This window comes from Trematomus bernacchii, unplaced genomic scaffold, assembly GCF_902827165.1.
Source record: "Trematomus bernacchii unplaced genomic scaffold, fTreBer1.1, whole genome shotgun sequence".
Lineage (NCBI taxonomy): Eukaryota > Metazoa > Chordata > Actinopteri > Perciformes > Nototheniidae > Trematomus > Trematomus bernacchii.
The window spans coordinates 1,856,389-1,878,544 of record NW_022988043.1 but is presented as its reverse complement, the minus strand read 5'-3'; the positions used below and the strand labels follow the sequence as shown (position 1 = coordinate 1,878,544).

The 22,156-nt window shown below is 40.2% G+C and overlaps 1 protein-coding gene across 6 annotated transcripts in view; it reads left to right on the top strand.

The window, feature by feature from the left end:
• The window catches only part of mctp1a (multiple C2 domains, transmembrane 1a), a 127,083-nt gene that overhangs the window by 48,837 nt on the left and 56,090 nt on the right, over nucleotides 1-22,156 (top strand). For 4 of the 6 annotated variants that reach the window (XM_034118744.1, XM_034118747.1, XM_034118746.1 and 1 more), the window contains exons 3-9: nucleotides 10,690-10,832; nucleotides 10,988-11,067; nucleotides 12,312-12,423; nucleotides 13,925-13,963; nucleotides 16,741-16,905; nucleotides 17,224-17,354; nucleotides 18,269-18,455. In XM_034118744.1, coding sequence (XP_033974635.1) covers nucleotides 10,690-10,832; nucleotides 10,988-11,067; nucleotides 12,312-12,423; nucleotides 13,925-13,963; nucleotides 16,741-16,905; nucleotides 17,224-17,354; nucleotides 18,269-18,455 — 857 coding nt within the window. The remainder of the gene's footprint in view (nucleotides 1-10,689; nucleotides 10,833-10,987; nucleotides 11,068-12,311; nucleotides 12,424-13,924; nucleotides 13,964-16,740; nucleotides 16,906-17,223; nucleotides 17,355-18,268; nucleotides 18,456-22,156) is intronic. The other 2 variants (XM_034118750.1, XM_034118745.1) reach the window with 1 other exon arrangement.

Sequence of the window (22,156 nt, the reverse complement as noted above, 5' to 3'; positions counted from 1 at the left end):
CTTAACATGGTTTAATAGTATGATAAGATAACAAATGGTCATTGGGTATGGATGAATGATGTTATTAACAAAGTACAGCTTGTACAGAAAAAGTGACTAATTCTGTTCATTAACTGATGCCTCTAATTATATTGTATTGAAATTACATTTGCAGGAAGAGAGATATTTAAAAGCAATACATGAGAATAAAAAGCGTTCATAGCTTCATTCTGATAGCCCCCCTTCTCTTTTCATGTTTATTGTCCATGCCCTCAGGTAGAATTTGCTATTCAGAAACAGAAACAGGTTTATTGCCAGGTAGGTTCACACATACGAGGAATTTGACTTGATGTCATGGTGCAGACATAAAATATAAAACAAGAAATCTAATATAAAACAAAAAATCTTTAAGGACACCGTAATAAAATATAGTTAAATAGCAATAAAATAAAGCAGGAATTTACATGGAAATAGAATGCTATGAATGAAGTATAGGATATAAAATATGAAATATGAAACAAGAAATATGTACAGTAAGCAGTATGAACATTGTGTGCATTAATGTAATGCATATACTGTAGGGACTACGTTGTGGCTGAGGTAAGTGTCAGTGGGGGGGGCCGGGCCTTGTTTAAGAGGCCGGCAGCGGAGGGGAAGAAACTACCTAAGAATTCTACCTGTCACTTTCACTTATCCAATATGGGAAATACCCTTTTGTGTCCCCAGAGCCCTCAGCCTGTCATATATGATGAGATACCAATGAGACGTTTTGCAGCATTCAAAGTGAACTCAGATGAAAACACTCTGCCCTCTGTCTCTCTACTCCTAGTTCCCTTTAGTCGAGGTACAACAAGGTGGAACTGCTTTATAGCCAAAGACACGACAGCCTCTCTTCCCATCTTGCATTAGGATTTGTGTGTGTCGGGAGAACAACAACCCTTAGCTGCAATACCACAATATACCATGGCCTGTGCTGTTATATTTATTGACTCACTATAATCATATGCAAAGATCAATTCAAGTCTTTGACACAAGACTGGTAGAGATAGATTGGTAAACACAAACTTGAGTAGTGTCTTTGCAGAATGGATGTGCAGCTGTGTTTTAACCATTTTCTTCAGAATTAAAGTGAATTATTATTTATTTAGCTTGAAAGTCATGATTACACATGCATACAGCTTTCTAAATATGGTGCATAGGATGGAGATATAAGCTTTTGGATTTTAGTATATGTTGGAAAATTGAAACTGATTCCTAGTCCTTGCACATCCCAAACTGCTGTAATTTCTTCCCTCTGAGACCAAGTAATGACTGTGTAGATGTCTGCATGTGCTGGCCCCTTCTGTGTTCATTATACAGTATATGTGCTGCGTGTGTATTTAAAAGTCTTGTATTAGTGTGGAGGTTTACAGTGATTAGTTCTCAAAGTACGACTAAGACCAATTGTGTCTACAGCGAGCCTAATTATCTTGTCTGCCGAACTTTCTAAAGATGTGAAAACAGTGAGAGAGCCAGAGCCTGACGCCACAGTCAGCACGTTGTCTATTGTTGTATTTTAAGTCCTCTTCATTGTTTTCTCACCTCCCATGCTATTCGTCCACATGCTGTGAAGTTCTCATCTCTATTAAGCAATCAGTTTTTCAATCCAGCCGTCAGCATCCTATGATGAAATTTCTTGTCTTTGCAGTCTTTTACAGCCAATACATTCTCCTGACTGTATTGCATTGTGGGTAATGGGGAACCCCAGAGCTGCAACCATCCATCAGTCATGACACTACACATAGGCCACACACACACACACACACACACACACACACACACACACACACACACACACACACACACACACACACACACACACACACACACACACACACACACACACACACACACACACACACAGTGCCCACAACTCGAGCATGAGGCTGTTCTGTGTTTGCAGCGGGAGCATGACGGAGGGTTTTATGGGCAGCTTTACTACTTTTTTCCTCCTTCTGTTCTCCGATCTCATGACAAGCATCAGTGAGCCTCCTTCATGCTGTGGTTCTTAATAACAGACGTTTTGACAGGCAATGTGTTGGCCAACTCTGAATAAGGTCCAGTGAAGCAGTGAGTGCCAAGAGGAAGTACAAGTTCAGAACTGATTTGAACGTTTTTAAACACTTTAATTATCTCACTTCAATTCCTGATTTGAGTGATGATTGGGAACACACTTTCGTTCATTCCTAGAGTGAGAAGTTAGATCAGCCTAACTCTATTCAATTACAGAAAGTCAATGGGATCACAAGCAGCTTTTAAAAAACAAACATTTTTAACAGAGTTCTAAAATATGTATTGTAGACATTTAAAGAGACCCCATTATGCTTTTAGGGTTTTCCCTTTGCTCAAGTGTGTTTTCTAGGTTTTTGTGCATTCAAATGGTCTGCAGGCTAAAATCACAAAGCTCCCTCTAGAGGCTGTTACTCTTCCACACATCATCATTATGTTTTATGAATACATAAATAAGGCATACTTGACATTGCAGGTCAAGCTCAGGTTACAACTAGTAACTTTCAATGGTGTATTTCCATTTAGAACATACAATTCCACTAATCCATCATTCACATTGATAAGATCATTCAACTGTAACATTTACATCTATTTTGGAATAAATTGTATTGGTTTTAAAGGTCACCTATTATGCAAAATCCACTTTTTCCTGTCTTTTATACATAAACATGTGTCCCCTCTGTGTGAAGAGATTCTGAAAGTTTCAGGAAAAAAGATTCGTTCACTTTTTGTCCTGATCCATTTATATAAAAACCTGTCTGAAAATGAGCTGATCAGATTTTGGCCACTTTATGATGTCATAATGATGTTTTGGCTTGAGTAACCATTAGCCAATAACCAACCAAGGTAACACCGCCCACCTTATCACCTGAATGTCCTCCTAGAGCACCATCGTGTTCTTTTTAACCAAATATCTCTCAGAGGGGCGTGGGGAGTGGCTCCTTATTTTCATCTAAAGTAACAGACCCAGAATCAGCACTTTTGAAACAGCGCTGAAACAGAGGGCATTATGGGATGCTACAATGATCTGTTTGGTATTTGGAGCCAAACACTTCAGAGACATGTTTTGTATATATCTGAGACCTATAATATATTGATGAAAAACAGTATAATAGGGGACCTTTTCTGTTATTTATTACACCTGTTCTTTCCTATTATTGTGACATTTCAATCTGATTTGAAAAGTATCTTCAATTTGGAACTTCTAAGTAAAATATTGCCCAGGGATTCAAAAGCAATCTGACTTGCGGAAGTGTTTTCCTCTGCTCTGAAGGTTGATGAAATTAAAGTTGAATGATTTGTTTGACATTTTGTTGCAGGGGTGGTATTTGTTCAAGGAAGGCACCTTGATGCAGAAAACCCTCTCATATTTTATATTTGTCACAGGCAATGTCAGCAAGTACAGGTTAAATGAAGGTCTAGATGCTGTTTGACTAGTCTCCTAACTCTGAAAAAGTTTAAATTATTCCAATACATTCAAGTGCTGCCTCAGATTCTGAAGACATCTATCAAAGAAAAAAATCCTTACACATAATATTTATTCCATTTCTTTCCTTGGCAGTCGATTTCTCCTCATAGTGTTAACTACGTTTTCTCATATTGGAAAACAATACAACTGGGTTTTTGTGGACTGACAAACCAATTTACTACTGACACACATTATGGACAGCTTTCTTATGATATCAGCATTCAGTTTGTCATCCATTTGTTTGTTTTTTATTACTCTAAATGCTATTGTTAAGTCTTAGCCTCACAAGAAATTGTGTTTGTGTTTTTCGCTAAGTCTTAGTTGGATTGAATGTGCGTAGGGCAGTCATTTGAATAGCTTTGAGACATTTGCTCTGAAGATTAACAAGTCTTTTTTTGACTACTCAAGCAAAAAGTTAATAACTTATTTTTCATGGAGAATGATACTCATTTTTAGAACATAATATCCCACTGTCGTCTGAAGAAATGTAATTACCTGCTCATCCATTATCAGTTAATAATTCAGGACCGGTTTTCTTCCTTGTGCTGACTCTGAAAGCTATTGATCACGAATGTGTAATAAGTATCTGCAGATTAATGATGACAAGGGGAAGCAGAATAATTAATAGTTCCACTCATCAGTGTGAAGCCATATGACATTAAAGAGCTTTTTATTTTATAAATGTGCGGCTAACCCTGTACCATCATTATCCTATTTCAAACTGCCGTCAGTAACAAGCACCTTTCATTCACTTTTTAAAAGGCCTTGACCAAGATGGCTTGTTTGAACATGACCTTATCCTCCTATTATGTGATTATAGCTGCAGCAGAAGCCTCTTCTCCCAGCGTAAAAATCTCTTTTCTCCCGCTCACCATCTCAGACAGACAGGAGTCACCCTCTGTTTTGTAATTATTTTATAAAAAAGGTCGAGGACACATGTTTACTGCCCTGCTTCCTCTCAGAACCATGAACACAGCAGGTATGTGGCTTAACATGTGTTTGTTTGTGTTAAGGTAATTAATAAGTGCATCCCTTACACTTGTGTGTCTATGTTTATGTGTGAGGAAGGATAGTGGTTTTGTAATTAATGTGAGAGAGAAGGAGTAGTGGTGCTTTTTGGGATGACCCCTTCTGTGTGTGTGATGCATCTGTGTGTAAAAAATGCCTCTCATTCATTCATACACACAGGCACAGATTTACTCATCTCTTTCATGACCTCCCTGGTGAAATAAATCAATCCTCAGTTATTGCTCAGGGGTTTGTCTGGAGCGTTTGGAGGCTTTCTTGCAGGCACTTGGGCGGCTGCTTGATCCCAGAGCAGCACTGGCATTTCAATTAAAGCATTAGACGTTGATGAACCCTCTGTATTTTCAGCCTGTCCCTCTAATGACTGTTGCATCACAGCTTTCTAATGAAACGGTTAGTTTTGAAGTTGAATCCATAATTGACTTGTAGTTGACCCTCTTTGTAATACTTAAAACCTCCTAAAAAGATCATGCATAAAAGGTCAGAAATCAATAGTTAATGTTTTGCTAAAATAAGTCACCCTTCAGTGAAATACAATCCCAATACAATGTACTATCCAACACTACATACTATACTACATATTGTATGTATTGCTGTTGATATATTGACCCTGACATTAATCAGACACATTGCATTCTCTATAACTGAGAAATGTTGCCTGGTTCCCATCATTTAACAATGTTAAGCTGTGTCTAATTTCATCACTTTTAATGTTTTCACAATCATGTTACCTGGTGTGTAAATTACATTTTCTCTGCATATGAAAAACAACAAGCTGCAACAGCCTCATATTTGCAACACGACCAGGTGCTCCATCATTTTGACCAAGTTGATGTGCAAATCCTATTTTCCAGTTACCATGATGCAAATTGTGATTCCTGCAGAGCGAGCGCTGCTGGCTGTTGGATAATATGGTGAGAATTTGTCATTGCGATAACTTTCCCTAAGTATGGATGGGAACCACGAAGTCCACTGGAAGATCGTGTGATTAAGCTTTATGATGTAATTTATTTAGGACAGCTGCGGGGGGGCCACAGGGGGAAGAGAATTATGGTGAGCCAGGGAATGAGAGGATGTTAAGAAGCTAGAGAAGTTGAAGTTAAATCAAAGCCCCACAGTTTAAATGACTACAAATAAAGAGTTTTGGAAAATCAAACTCACACATTGGCCATTAAATGGGTTGAATCAATTAATCGACTACAGATCAAAGACACACTGTTAGACAAAAACCTAATACAAACATCAGGAATGGCTTTACTCATGCATATGCCTTGAATGAGTGTATGGTGTGTATGCACACACACTGCCTCACTTTGGTAAGGGCTGGTATATTATTAATGGAAGAGAAAGTCTTCACTTTACTAGTACATGCATCAGTAAGTTATAATTATGCATTTGCAATATAGAAATGATCTGATAGGCCGGTTTGCATTGTCGACTGGATAAATGTATGTATCTATATTCATGAATATCAAAGGACATCCTAGGAATTAGTATCAATAAATGAATTTGATGTGTGTTACTCTATCTATGTATGTGTTAGCATGCTAATTAGTTTCATTACTTTTTAATGCAGACACTTCGACTGTTAGATATCCCTACTCTCTTGCTTGTATGTCTTGGATGATCAAGGTTGCAAGTTGTTTTGAGTGTATGCCATGTACTGTAGCTGGTGCATTTTTTAATTAACTTTTTTGTTTGTCATGTCAAGTCACAATCACACATTGTGCCATAACAACATGCATTAGCAGTCTATGCATTAATGTACACACACACATATACTGTAGTGATTTTGCATGTAAACAAGAGAGAGCAAAAACGGCAATAAGAATTGTCCCCATTGCACGATGGATTATGATGATTCTGATGACCATTGAGAGTGCGATGGAGAGTTTTGGTGTTGATGTTTTCACATTTGGATTACAGAGTCTGCTTTCAGGCTTGCAGTCTCTGCGTTCTCAGGTGTCTGGCGGGGCAGCCTGGCTTACTGGCAGACAGACACTGAGATGTATTTAAATGGCCGCTGCCCATTAGGTGTTCAGTGGAGATAGATGTGTGGTGGATCCTGGTTTCAACTGCCTGTCAGGAAGACCGAGAGCAGCTTGCAAAAGTCTATCAGGGGCTTTTAGATCTGCCTTTGCGCCACACCCAAGTAAAGATTACCTGCTGAGTGCCCACTGGGTCTTCTCACAAACACATTTATTACTCCTCCCAGCTACTTTCACAGTGTTTAGTGGTTGACATTGATAGCATCATAAAAGATGAATAGATTAACACCTTGATATGAACAACACTCAGTATCTCTCTGTGTGTTTGGCAATTCCTCCTCACCCATTCTCAAGTTCGGTGAGACTCTAGAATGAGAGTTAACCACATCTTTCACTTCAAAATTGGATGAAATTCTTGATTTTTTGTTCCTAGACCGGGGCTCAAAATAATTCCCTTTTACAGATACAATGTTCATTGATGTCTGTTATGAGTTTTGTCTCTATACCCTTATACCGTACATAATCATAGCATCTGCAGTTTATATTAACTGTAATGTTAATTGTTGAACTTTCAACCATGGGTTTCAACCAGTTTTACTCATTTTCAGCCTTGCCTCCTACTGACCTTTCATCATCCACCTCCAAGCTATCGCTAACAATCCTACTGTAGCTACTGAAATGCTTTTTTGTGGTTTTAGGAGTTATTGAATTCAAGGGTTCACTTACTTTTTCTGCCAGTAATGCACATGTGTATTAGATGTGTTCAATGAAGACACGGAAGACTATAAATGTTTGTGTGTACTTAAGCACGTTGTGTTTGTCTATACTTGTGACTTGGCTGAAGATCCGATCACATTGTATGACCAATTCATGCATAAAACCAGGACATTCCAAAGGGTTCACATACTTTTTCTTGCCACTGTATTTGGGTTTTTATTAAAGTTCAATCAGTGGTTTCCTGCGCAGGCTTTTTAGTTGTGTTTTCATTTGCTGTTAATTATGGTTTTAGATGTTTGTCCTTGTGGAGACACTTTCAGAAATCTTAACAAACAGCAGGCTCCAAAGTAAACACTGCAGATTGCTGAATGAAGTGTGTTGAATTGAAAGAGTGTTGAAATCCAGGAAGGTGAATTAGTGGAACATTGCAAACATTACACTGCCAGTGATTACTTTAAAATGTATAGTTGCGTCATCAAAACCTACTTAGAAGCTTTTTCTAATCTTCTTTTCTGAAATGGATTTTACCATACACACATGACTCACCAGTAATGCCACTCAACGACAGAAAATCACTTTGTGCTCTCTCTAGCCTCTCGTCAGCACCTATCTACCTCTGACAGTTTATCAGTGTGTGACACATTCCCTCCTAATACCAGCTCTCCCTTTACCCAGCACTTTTAGTTCACAGGGTTCCAACTGCAAGGTGGAAAAACAACCCTAGGTCACCAATCCATCACACATACACCCCTAGGAGGTTTTAGGCTTTTTCGCCAACTTTTTCTTCTTCCTTTTAAAGCGTATTGATCTTACAACACCTATAGCTTATTGACCTATCCACCCACCAGCCCTTATGTAGGGCAATCACTTTCTGTCTTCATGGACTTCATCCAACTGTCGGAAGTATTTTAAGAAGTATGATATAAATGTCATATACAGTATAGTGGTTGATGAGTTCCAAGAGAGCACCGCTGCAATCACTCCCCTGTGCTCTACCCACGCTCACTCATATTGAGCCTGCACCCACCTGACGCACCAACCTTTTCCATTTCTCAGCCTGCGTGTTTATGGCACCATAAAGCTGGCACTGAGGGATGCAGAGACTGAGCCAGTGATGTGTGTCTGGGGAATATCGACCCGGTGTGAAACAGAATCAGAGAAAGATAGACAGAGAAAGAGAGTTGCTGCAGTTTTTGAGACAAGTGGCTTCTGCCTCCATGATGCAGTATGGAACCATTCCTCTTTAGACTATCTTTAGACAGTTCCTTTAGTATAACCTCATGTACACAATACAGATTGTTGTACTCCTTTTTCACGAAGAAACATGATTTATTTTATGCCTTTTTTTACAGTTCTGCACATTCTTTTGTATTTATTGTCTGTTGTGCCTCACCGTAATGCCCTTCTGAGCTATTTCTGGCTGTTCCACTTTTTTCTCCTTTTTCTTCTTATCTTGTCACTGTGTCTTCTCACTGCAGGAGAGCTGCAGTGATATGTCAAGGGCAACAGTGTGTAAAAGTGTGTATGTGAGGGAGTATTTCTAGTATATGCCGCTCCGCATGGTGGTGTTTAACTGTGAAGAAGTGGACATCTTTTCCCAGCAGCCCCGGCGTCAGTGCATGTATTTCCACTCTCGCTTCAAAGCTTACTGGCAGCTGAGATCAGTCAGCAGTTTTTTCTCAGACGAAGTTGAGTCTTTTTTTGACATTTAAATGGAGTCTTTTGTTGGATTCAAATGACCCGTGTTTTTTTTAATATACTATGATTTGACTACTATACAACATATGGTATTATATAATCTGTTGTGATGACAAAATAACCTTAGTTAGTCTTACCTTGAGCCTCTATTATGTCTCTAATGTGCATCAATATTATGTGAGGTATTATTACGTGTTTTCTGGTGATGAACAAGAATCTATCTTGATCTGAGGAAACACTGAGAGCTCATCCTTTCATCCACTAGCATCCTCTCTGCCTCCTGAAAACAGGGCAGATTATACTAACAGGTAAACAACTCAACGCAGGATTAGGGTGCTCTTGGTTCCATCTAAGCTATATAATATTCTGAGCGGTAGGCTTTATATATTCACTAACATTTCTCTGTTATCCAAGTGATCTGGCAGAAAGCATCAACCATAGGCTCAGAGTGACAATTGTTGGACATAGGATTGCCTTATCTCCCAGTGCGATTTGCTTGGTAATCACTTTGGTCACAGTGGATACTAACATGACACTGATATGAGACAAACAAACAGATCAGTACTGCCTCACTGGAAGCTGCTGCTCATCTTCATCTCTCCAGTTGCACACTGGAAGGGGCAATGGCTAGATGAGACGAAAGGCACTGATTCCTGGATGCCAAAGATGGTGAAAAGGTTTTGGGTGTGTGGTAATTATACTGAATGTGTATCTGAATTTAAGCAGACCGCCTACATAAAACACAAACTCTGATGTAAATACTGCACTGTGAATACTTCCCAGTCTCCCTCGGTCTGTGTGGTTGCTTGTCATTTTTATTCAGATGCAGTAAGCTTTTCAACGTGTTTAATGGATTTATTTTGGTAGTGATACATATTGAAGTGTGTCTTCTGGAAGAAATGTCCTCGATACGTCCTTAAAAGTAATTTACTTAGGGCTCCACGTTTTTTTACCTAATTGACCTGTCCTTTGATTATAAATGTGTGCTTCCTTCTGGTCTCTGTCTTTGCTTTTCTTTGTCCGTCAAACCAATTGATTATAAAATGTATGGTCCTTGGTTAATGAGATGTTTAAATGAAGCATGGGAATGACAGGAGGATCAATGTCCCATTTATCAGGGTAATAAAACGTAGGTTTAGAAATGTATATCTTATTTTGTCCTCTCTGTATTTGTGTGTAATATGGGCTTACTTATATCTCTGTATTTACATTGACATAAAAAAGACTTGTTTTATAGTTTTCAAAATGATCTCGGTCTTCTCGAGCAGAACACAAATATAAATCATTGCCTCCATCTAGTGGTCAAACAAAGGATTTGAACGGGCTGTGCACATCCAACACGCAGCCTCAGCATTTATACTGCTGATCATATGACCGGATATACAGCACGAGTCACGTGACATGCATAACTTTCTCCTTTAGCCTTTTCAGCGCAGCATTTACAACAGTCTATCATTCTCTGTGGTCCATCACGATGAGAGAGAGAGAGAGAAAATATGTAGTTTAAACAAATCTTGTAGTATGAAAACTGAATTATCATCAGTAAAGGTCAACGTGAATGTTTTTGACACTAATGTCACAAACTTTTGTATTTGTATTAAAGCATAATCTTTAGATACACCCATTTGATCAATGCCATTAGCTGAAGAAGAGAGTTATTGGCTTTAACTTTCAGTTCGACCCTTTTTCTCATCTCTTCGGTGGTACTCTTCTTAATCCGATTGTTTAAAGACATTTCTCTGTGTTTGTTTTCTTTCCTTGTAGGCACCAGTGACCCATATGTGAAGTTTAAGATAGCAGGGAAGGAGGTTTTTAGGAGTAAGACCATCCATAAGAACCTCAACCCGGTGTGGGACGAGAGAGTAAGCCTCCTGGTGGACACCCTGAAAGACCCGCTATACGTCAAGGTAAGGAAGATACGACCTGGTTAACAAATATCATACTACTGGAGAATAAAATGCTTTTGTATCTTTGGAAGATTTTTGAATCATTGTGACGGATAGTATTTGCATCTTATTTTGAGGATACTCCATTGATAGTTTCTGTATATTGTGTCTTTTAGGTTTTTGACTATGACTTTGGACTTCAGGATGATTTCATGGGCTCTGCATACCTCCACCTGGAGTCACTGGAACATCAGAGGTCTCTTTTTTATTATTTTGAAAGGCATTTATATTATACCTTTTATTTCCACTAGCACTATACACACCCTAATTATACTGTATTGTCCCTGTTGTTAACTATCTCCTGAACTCTGGGATTATATTTGAACCACTTAATTGGTAGCTGCAAGCCTCCAGTAATAGGCAGATGCTGTTGTTTTAGGAGACAACAGATGGTGAGGTTAAGGGTTAGTCTCCCCTAAGACTTCTCCCACTAACACCTATACACCTATTTTCTTGGCACACACCATCTTCAGCATTTTTCTCCCTCTTGATTGAGTCATTGTGATAAAATAAGGTCGTTTGTCTCTCCCTAGTGGCAGTTTTTGGTAACTCATTACAAACCTCATGAAGCATAACAGCCTTATTACAATTTGATTGAACAGAGAAGTATGAAGAGTAATGTGATACCACAGACCATCATTAATATTCTTCTTAGTAGTAAAACAACTATCTCCCAAAAACCTCACGTGTGCCATCTCTGCTGTGCCATCAATCACTTTGGAGTAGGTGTCACATTTTTGATTGGTAATTAGTTTTGGTTGCACACCCACACAGGTGTTTGTAATGACTCTTGCTGATTGTACCAACTGGCAGGTGAGAGTTGGCTCAGCTCTGCTGGTAGACCTTCTTCGCAGGACTTGTAATAGCATGAGAAGCACACGTTTTAATATTAACATTACTATGGCTCTGTTTTGTTCAGAAAGTGTGTGACAGTAAACAAGCATGCACAATGCCAGGACCCAGAAACTAAAGCAGCTAATTGGAATTCAGCCCGCATTAAAACTATTGGTTTATACCTGGGCTTTTTCTACCAGTGTGACTCAAATTATGACCTCAGTGAAAACACCTATTGGATGTTAGGCATTGGACAAAATGCTGGCCAAAGTTGTTACCATTCACAGTATTATCCAACCAAATATGCTTAAAACTGTATTCAATGTCAGTCAACATGCCAGCTATAGGAGGTTAGTAGCTTTTTCTTCCTTTCACATAAATGCAAGATTTTCTTCAAGGTTTACAGTTTGTGAAACAATTATAGCACAACGTCAGCTCGTGAGAACTGATCAAATGTTTAATTTCACTGTTTGTTAAAATGGATTGAATTAGATGAATGCATTTATTTATACGTGGAATCCATTCACTCTCAACATATACATGTACACCATTTTTGTATGTACCTACATTATACGATTTGATGTGGTTTACTGTGCTTCTCTGCAGGTCACTGGATGTGACGTTGGACCTGAAGGACCCACAGTTCCTTGAACACAACCTGGGCAGCCTGGACCTCGGTGTCACTCTGTCACCAAAGGAGGGAGACATGAAGGATGCCGTAAGAAAATGATATGAACAACAATAATATTATTTATTTTTCTTCCCGCACACAAGGAATGATTTATTGTACTTGCCCTTTACACAATCTATCTACCATCCACCAAAACAAGGAATAATATGCCCAAAATGTAGCCAAATGAGGGAAAACCAAGGGTCTAATGTATGCTTAATTGCTTGTCAGTTAAAACTAACAAGTCAAAATATTAGGATTTATAATAAGTACATTTGAAGTTCAGAGTGAACTGTTTCTCCGTACATCAGAAGCACCAGGCTGTGTTGAACTAGAATGTTTTGGCTTCGTTCATCACCAGTTTCTGGAAACTCTTCAACTCAGGAAATACATATGCATAAACACAAGTGTAATTAATATGTTCTGTGGAAAAGTTCCATGTTCAAAGAGCAATGAATTATCCTTCCTAATTATGTTGCTTGTGCCTCCACGGACATGCTCAATGTTTCAGAGTTGCATTTATTTCTGTTCAATTATTTGTTTGGTTAATTGGACCCCTGCATGCTCGATCCGGAACAAGGCAGAGTCATGGGGGAAATATTGTATTCCTTTTGATCTGATGTCTTAATTCTGCTGATTATTTAGTGCTGTAGTTCAGAGAGTCCACATTTGACAGAACAAATAAACTCTATTTAGGTTAAGCATCATTTTGGATTTCTCCAACTGTGAAGAAAATGAGTACAAGGTTACACTAGTACACACTGGATGACTCTCTATTGCCATCTACTGGTTTAGGGTAAAGGTTTACCCATAGCTCAAATTTACTTTTAATTACTCCTTCATTATATAATGTGTGTTATCAAGTTCATGAGTGTTCAGGGAAATTACCGTATGTGAGTAGACCTCTCATGTAGTGGTAGCAAGTTTGTATTGATTATTGCATTTATCTCAATTAAGACGAAATAAGCCACATCCATCTCAGAAATCATTTAAAGCTAAGATTAGAGACATTTGGCCGCATTTTCACAAAATCTCTTGCCTGTATGAGAACATGTCCATAATCCTCATTCTTATGGTTGGTGGGGGAAAAAAGTAATTTTCTGTACAGTTAAGTACAATGTTTAACTGTTTTTCAAGGTGATTCTCTATAATTTGACCCAAACAAAGCAGGCTAAAATGAGCAAACCAAACAAGGAAGCAATGGTCATGGTCATGACCTTTGTCAAATTATCAAGTATTAAAATGATGGGTACACTGTTTGAGAGGCACAAACGGCAGCTAACATTAATGTGCATGTGTTTAACTGCATGTTTGCATACAGTATGGGTATACTTCATAACATGACAAGTAATGGTTCTTCTTATACACTCCTTGCTCACTTAACTTGCATGAATGACAGCTACCCTTGTCTCTTTATAAACACCCCCCTCCTGCACCAGGCCAGCTAACATCTGACCCTTATATACCCAGTGCCCTTTAACCCCTGACCCTGCAGCTGTAAGGGGGAGACAGTGGGGGGCGCTCTGTAACAGCTTTGTCTCATTTACAGACCATGCTTTTGAGAAGGAACTGGAAACGATCTAGTAAGGTAAATTAAAACAGCATGTAACTCCCCCTCCCTCACAACTTCCGACTGTACTGTAACCCTCCCCCTCCCCCTACCGACCGAACTGCACCTCACCTGTCCTGCACTCTTCACTTGTGTCCTGGTATATTGGTGGAGTCTCCGTGGCCCTCTCCCTTCCTCCCTCGTTTTCCTCCTTCCACAGTGGTACTACCCGTTTCTTTTCCTTCATCAGTTCTTTAGTTCTCATTATCACTTGCTTCTTTCCCACAAGCTGCAAAATACCACGCACTGTTTACATCACCTGAGGGGATGTAAATAATATGTTTTGGAATGCAATTGATTAAGCCTAAAGATGAACTGCATTTAGATCTGTTAAGGCAAGTTGTAATTCATACAAATACATACCGAAGTAATGCACTACACTAAGTACTGTTTTTATACGGGATGTTTCACCTCCTGGTTATGTTTACATATTTAGTCTTTCAATTGAGAACAGTGACAATATGTCTGGAGTCATTTACAGTGAAGTCAATGTATATTATTAGTAACATAATCTATACTAAACTTTGTCCTTATAAGCTTTTAAATAATGCAGTTATATATGTTTGCGTCTTCCACCTTTGATCCGCACAGTGTATTGCAGCTGCTGTGTGAGAAAATAAAGCAATTGATTTGTTATAATGGGTTTCAAAGGATTCCTATACAACAAATCAAACTGTGGAATGAGACAGTTTGCTGACGGCTGACTGTATGGACTGATTATAGGACATACTTAGACCCATTTGCATCAAGTGGAAATGTTTCCGTTGACATTATTTTGAGTTCTCATCTTGCAATACATAAAACTGCTACCATCATGGTACATTTCGTTTGTATTTCTCGTTGGCTGTCGGGTTGAACAGAAAGCATGATGTTCAAAGTTGCGCTTATTTGGCTCATGCATGAAACACTTTCTTTTTCAGTCAAATACAGTTTTGGGAGCATTTTCCTGAATTTATTCCCAGCTTTGTTGGTCCTTGTGTCACTTTTACCGAGGTATTTTCTTATCTCTTCCTGTTTTGGTTTAAAATCGTCACTGAGAAGGGAACCGTTGAATCTTGAGCTTAGCTTCAGTCATAGTCGATCCCTTAAATCGCACTAAAAGTATTACAAAGTTTGATATCCTACCAAGAGACACGGTTACACATTTGAAGTGAGTTATCCAAAGCTGGGCAGACGTCCTGCTGCACCGTGCTTCCTTTTGAAGCCGGCAAACTGGGCCACCCCGCCTGTGACTCTGGATTTAGCTCAAACACTAACTTAGTAGCTAAACTGTGCTACCCCACCAAAAAGGCGCTGCTCCCGAGTGCCTCCCTGCCTCCATGCTCCACTGCATACAAGTACAGTTATTTTTACATAACCACCTCTTTTAATGAACCATCAATGAGTGTTGAACCAACAGCAGAAGATACTATTCAAGATCTAGTTTGAGATAATGATTATGAGTCAGATGCATATTAAACCAGGTCTCTCCTCTATCACTTGGAAAAATGCTTATTTTTGTACTTCAAACGTTGTTTATTCTTCCAACGGGTTGACAAAAGTTGTGTGCCAGGTTATATTAGTTCTTAAACTGAGTGCAACTATCTCTTATAAGACTTTCAGCCCCTGAACATCTCTATGCACGATCTATCTCCTGCTGTGCTCTGGCAGAAGGATGTGGATTCCCAATCCAAATAGCCTGTGGTTTTCTGTTAGAAGTAATATGTAGCAACAAAACAAGGAAACAATTAGGATTTTGCTCAAGTAGGACATAACGGTGACCTCTTATCATTAGCATACAGTGTTAGCAGCAAGTGAACAGGAGAAAGGAGAGATGTGGGAGTTGCAGTATGGGAGGTTGGCTCTATTGCAGGGAGTCATTTGCATTGTTTAATGTCTGGAGAATGGAAATTAAGAGGCTTCGTCTCCAGATCAAAGGCCTGCGCTTGCGAGGCAGGGTTTGTTCAGAGTTTAATGAAATTCACCCGCAAAACAAAAGCTATGCTAATAAATTCTCCCTAACGAGGAAGGAGGAGAGGGAAAGGCATAAGAGAGAAAGCGAGAGAGAGAGAGGGGTGTATTTGTTTGACAAATAAATACCCTGCTCTTTGTTTTAGTGAAGGATACTGACATGATTCAAAGAGAGGTTAAATAGGCCTGTTAGTGCTGGGAAAACTGTTGGAAAAAAACAGACTTATAATACGGAGAATCATCAATCTGAATTTGTAGCGTTGTCAACTTACAGTATCGCCAGATGGAATAAAAAAAGGGAGTTATACTGGAGCAGAATGTAAGTGATATGCACGTTTTGGATAAGACAGCCTACAAATCACTCGCCTTTTTATTTTTTATTCAATTATTATTTTTTACAAAAAGGCAAGACTGATATAATGACATACACTATCTTGTGCAGACTGTAAGATTTTCTTTCTGCAGTAGATTCACAGTAAACACAGAGAGGTGAGAGGGCATTATTCCATTCATCAGCATTCCCAACCTCTTCATCTTAATAGACTTGTATAAATAGGTGGATGGGTTTAATTTATAGGATAAATATATATGAATCGGGTCAAATGATCACATGTTCTGTTTGATTCTTCTCTAGTGTGTGTTGCCTGCTCCTCTCTATGTTGTCTTGGTGTCTTTATGATTGCTTATTTTCCTGTTGACAAAGTGTACACAAGCCATACTTCTATCTTGGGTTTAATGAATGCATATGTGTACATGCTTGTTTATGTATGAATAAATGTGTGTGTGAATGTGTGTGTCTACTGCAGTATCAGAGCATGCGCCTGTCAGATGTGCACAGAAAATCCCAGCTGTGGCGAGGGATAGTCAGCATCAGTCTGATCGAAGGCCGCAGCCTCCAGCCAATGGACGCCAACGGCCTCAGTGACCCTTACATCAAATTCAGGATGGGGCACCAGAAGTACAAGACCAAGGTAAACACACTTTTGTTTAAGAATACTTAATTTGACAGTAACCTCCAAATAATTCGGAATAAGACCGTTATGTTATGTGTGCCCCCGTGATCAAAATAACAAAAGAACATTTTTATACTAAGATTTCGTTCATTTCAATATTCAACTTACAAAGGAACCACTGAGAGAGGTCACTTCAGTTATACACTTCATATTGAAGACTAATTTAGTTGGGATTATACGGAGATCGCTCAATAGAAAAACATCTGACCTTAGTTAAAAATGGATGTAGAAGCACGTTATTGACAAACAAAGGATTTTCTTTTGTTTTGAACTCAGACAATTCCCAAAACGCTGAACCCTCAGTGGAGAGAGCAGTTTGACTTCCACCTGTATGAGGAACAGGGAGGCTACGTGGACATCACGGTCTGGGACAAAGACGCTGGCAAGAAGGATGACTTCATGGGAAGGTACAGTGGCCTTTATTCCAATTCTATTTCAATACTGCTATATTTTTATATATTTTTAATGTTATTATAGTTTTCTTAAAATAGTTTTCTTTCTGTGTTTTAATCCTTTATGTATGCACCACAACACCAAGTCAAATTCCTCGTACGTGTCAACCTACCTGGTAATAAACCTGTTTCTGATTCCGATCAGTCTTTTACCAAGTAGCTAAAACAGAAGTAGCCAGTCACAGCTTATTAAAATCATTCATTTTTTTTAAGGTTCTACCCACAGTCTATGGTTCCACCTAACCACGCATGTTAGGTCTTACTGTCATTTTACAACCTTTTTCTGTATGTCAAATCATTTAATATCAAATGGCCATGTGTGATAATTGTGCGAATGTACTTATGTATTATCTCCTATTTAACATCCATGAGAACAGCAGCATGAAGGCACTCAAAAAAAGCCTTTACTTTGAAATCTTTGACCCAAGGACAGTAATTGCTATTGCCTGCCTTGATATAAACTGAAGATATATTAAGGGCATGCCAGGAAATCAATTCAGTCAAGGGAAGATGCTCTCAAGTGCCTACTTAAAGGTATTAATTATGTCAGCTTCAGCTACATTGTCTGCAGTTGCTTTTATCGTACACACATGACGCTCTTTATACTGTTACTAGGCTGTTGCTATACTCCAGCGCCACATGCAATATATTACGTTTTATACGATGATAACTACAGTAGTAGAAGCCTTATTTCTAAAGGGAAATTGGAGACCTTTTTCTGTGTTTTTTGCTACAAAAAGCCCCCAGATTGGCTTAGACTTAGTTTAGTCTTCATTGTCCTCTGTTACTTTTAGCCTGTGTTGTAGCTTTGTCAGCTTCCCCCTAACTACAGTTATATCTGTTTCATTGTGCATTTGTGTGCACTTTAGGTGTACCGTAGACCTGACACATCTCAGTAAAGAACAGACACACAAGCTGGAGCTGCCGCTGGAGGAAGGTGAAGGTGTTCTGGTGCTGCTGGTTACACTCACTGCCTCCGCCGCCGTTTCCATCTCAGACCTGTCTGTCAACATGCTGGACGACCCGAACGAGAGACATCAGATCATGCAGAGATATGTGAGTTAGTTTTATTGTAAGAGTGGCCTTGTGTTTTGTGTGTGTGTGCGATCGCAAAAAAGCCAGTATGCCAAAGTCCCCCACATTTTTTAGGGGTATTATTCAAGTATAGCCTATATATTTCATAATTAACTGCACACGCAACTTTACCAAATTCCATGCAGTAACCCCTTGTTTCATTGATCAATAGTATACCTGATAGTGTGGCTTTTTCTTTTGATTGACAGCTACGTGACACATTTCCACTTGTCCAAGTTTCAAAGATAAATCAAAGTATTTTCTTTTGTGTCATGAATGACACTGAGGAAGACAAACAATTACTCACTCACACATTTATCATCAGGCTTCATTTGATGAAAAATCTCACTTATTCATCAAGAGGAACTCCACCAAGCTGCAGCCGTGTAGGCCAGAGGAGTGGACGAAAAGAAGAGGTTGAAAAATGTGATCTTACGGCTTCTAAAGAAGCGATGGAGGCTCACATAGCTGGTTTGTTTCTTTTGCCATGATTCACGCCACCAGTATTGTGCGGTATTTGCGTCAGCATCTGCAGTTTATGATGAATACACGTGGACCCATTAATGTGTGTGTCAAATATCATAGCTTGTTAGCCAGTTGTCATTGAATTGAGCTAAGTGTTGGAGAGAGAAAGCGAAAAAGAGCCCAAAGGCCCCATCTGCCCCAGAGGCCCTCCACTCGGCACACAATGGTTTCAGCCTATGTCTTTGTCTTAGCCTAGTTAACCCTTCGCACCCTGTCATCTTCACTCCTTGCTACAAAGAGACACTCACACACCCATGCTCACACACACTTTCAATAGGTTTCATTCACGGACGGCCTTGACGGCACATCAACAGAATCAGTAGATATCACTCAATGCAGCAGCCCTATTTAGCTTTCAGTCAATATTTTTAATATAACATATAGAAAATTGGTTCACTGAAGGATTTGAGTTTATTTTAGGAATTAGAAACAAAACAAAAATCACAGGATTATTTCATCATTCAATCATGATTTCATTTAATTATTTAGGAGAGCTTTATAGCACATTTTCCCATTAGTAGCACTTTGAAGTGTGCTTTTTTGTGCAGGGACACTTTGCCCGTGTGATCACATACCGTACAGAGCAGTAGGTAACTGTCTGTATGTGAGATTAAAGAAAATGGTTTGATTTCAGTTAACCGTTCGTCCCAGCTGGTGTGTGTTTGCGTCTTTCAGTGTGTGCATAGGCACCAGTGGCGAGGCTCCACAGGCCGAACACGGGTGCCACGACCTACATAACCGTGGCGGTGCCTTATTGGCTAGCCGCAGGAGGTTGACCACTGTGCTCCGCGCTGCAGCAACCACCCAATATCAGAGGGGGGAGCTCTAGGACTGAGTCATAAACACGTTGTGCCTCTCCTCACAGCCACAAAATGAGGGCGGGGAGCGTGGGTGTAAGTGTGTGTGTTTGTGAGAGTGTGTGTGTGCGTAATAGGGGGCGAGAGGTAAAGGATGAGGGTTACACCGGGAAGGGAAGGCGTGTAAAATGAAAAGAAAAAGCTATTTCACCTTTCTCACAACTCGTGCAGACCCCGTTTTTCTGCTCGGCTGAAGGCGAGACGTTTTGCTTCCTGCGCCTACCTCTTTTCCTGCCTCCTTCTCTCCTCAGCTCTCCCCAGCTCTCCCCATCTCTGCCCCGCTCTCCCGGCAGCCTCCACTCTTTGTCTGTTGCCACTGTGGCCCTCCCGTTAGATGAAGGGATGAAGAGATAGAGGGTGAAAGAAGAGGGGGGGATTCTAGATGGAGGGGCAAAGGGAGGTCGGTTTGAAGACTTGAATGGTCTCTACCTATTAACATATTCCTTTTCCCCAGACTGGCCGTCTTTCAGTTAGAGAATTTAATAAAGATGTTCCTTATCAAAGAGCACTGATAAGACCAAGTACCACCACTAATACGTAACAGTGCAGCTCAAAGCCCACTAATCTGCCCATGGTGTGTGTGTGTGTGTGTGTGTGTGTGTGTGTGTGTGTGCATGTGTAGGTGTATGTTATTTTGCTTGGGCACATTTTAACAGACTGGTATTATCAGCTTTGAAATCAGCTTTCCATCACCAGCTTGCACAAAAGCATCCAATGCTGCTAATCACAAACAGGCACACGCATACAGACCCATGCAAAAACAGTACCTTCATGCATCAGCTATCTAATAAAAAGATGGGTTGGCGGAGCAATACAAGTACCATGCTGTCATCATCGCAGCTTTAAAGAGCAGATACCTTCACAAATGAGGAAGAGAAAACAATTGAATTCCCCTGCTTGTGCCAGCCTTCAGCAGTGTGCCCCCCCCCCCCCCCCTGATCATCATGACACGCACAAATAGTAACTTTAAATCAATGTGTTGTAAAGACTCGATACTGTGAAATAAAACACCTAAAACGTGCATTAATAGCCTAAATCTCTACAAAGACGTTGCCGATTTTAAATCCTGCAAATGTCCTTTTCACACATGCACACACTAACACATATGTGCACACGCCACACCTCATGTGGTCACAGTGAGGTCACTGTGTTGTATCTGGCAGGTGTTTTTTCCTCATCCCAATCTGTGGCCATTGAAGGAAGCCGATAATAGACACCTGAGTGCTGGGATCTGATGCTAGCGCCGAGCTCATTAATGTCTCTCTCATTCTAGCTGTTCTGCATTGTGACGGCTTTGTGTGAGTGTGTGTATGTCTGCCAGGTTTGTGAGTGCCTCTGTACACTTGGAAGTACCGCATGCATGCGTGTGAATGAGTACACATGATTTCCCACCGAAAACTACTTTGAATGCAGCTGACGGCCCTGCTATATGCAACACGGTGCAATACACTTAGTGACAACTGCCTTAGATGTACTATTTCTCACCGTAACCTTTCCTTCATCCCTAATTACTGTTCCGCAGAAGTAGAGAGGGAAAGAGGGAAAGGGAGAGAAAGAGATTTATGCATTATGATGGCAAAGGAGCACACACACTAATGGCTCTTAATGGGCCCGAGGTGGCCACAAGAAGGGTGGATGAGAGAAGGAGGACATGGCGACCTCCGCTGAAGTGGTGGCACTTCACCACCCACCCACATGTATGCTCACTCACGCCAGCAATACCTCTCCAGTGCACTGCTCTAAGGTGAAGAGAAAGGACACAACCTGGACAGGAAGTGAGATAAGGGTCTGCTGTGAAGCGTGGGATGGGCAGAGAGCAAACTTTGAGAGAGATTGTTGACAGACAGGGATTCACGGTTGATGAGACGGGGTGGGAATTGGGAGGTAGTTGTTAGCATTTGAGCATTTCACAGGCATTTGATTAAATGTCCTCTGAACTGCGCGGCTGCTGGGCAGACGCTTTGTGCGTGTCTGCGTGTGAAATGTTATATGGAGAGCTGATGAAAGGTGACACGATGCAAAGATGACAGCGAGTCATACGCCTATGCCGGGAAGATTCATCTGCGTGTTTGCATGTCTGTTGAGTGTGACAGAGACAGGAAGAAGATGTCACAGTGACAAGATGTCAATCATAGGCAGAGCGGGGGTTTGTTTTATGAAAGCCAACTCTGTCCTTCCATTTTTCTCTCCTCTGTTCATCCCTCCTTTTTATCTCCCCATTATCCCTGTCATTCCACCTGCGTGCTGATGGGGGGTGCAGGGACGTGAATGAGGGGATGGGGGTCGGTCATGGCCTCCCTT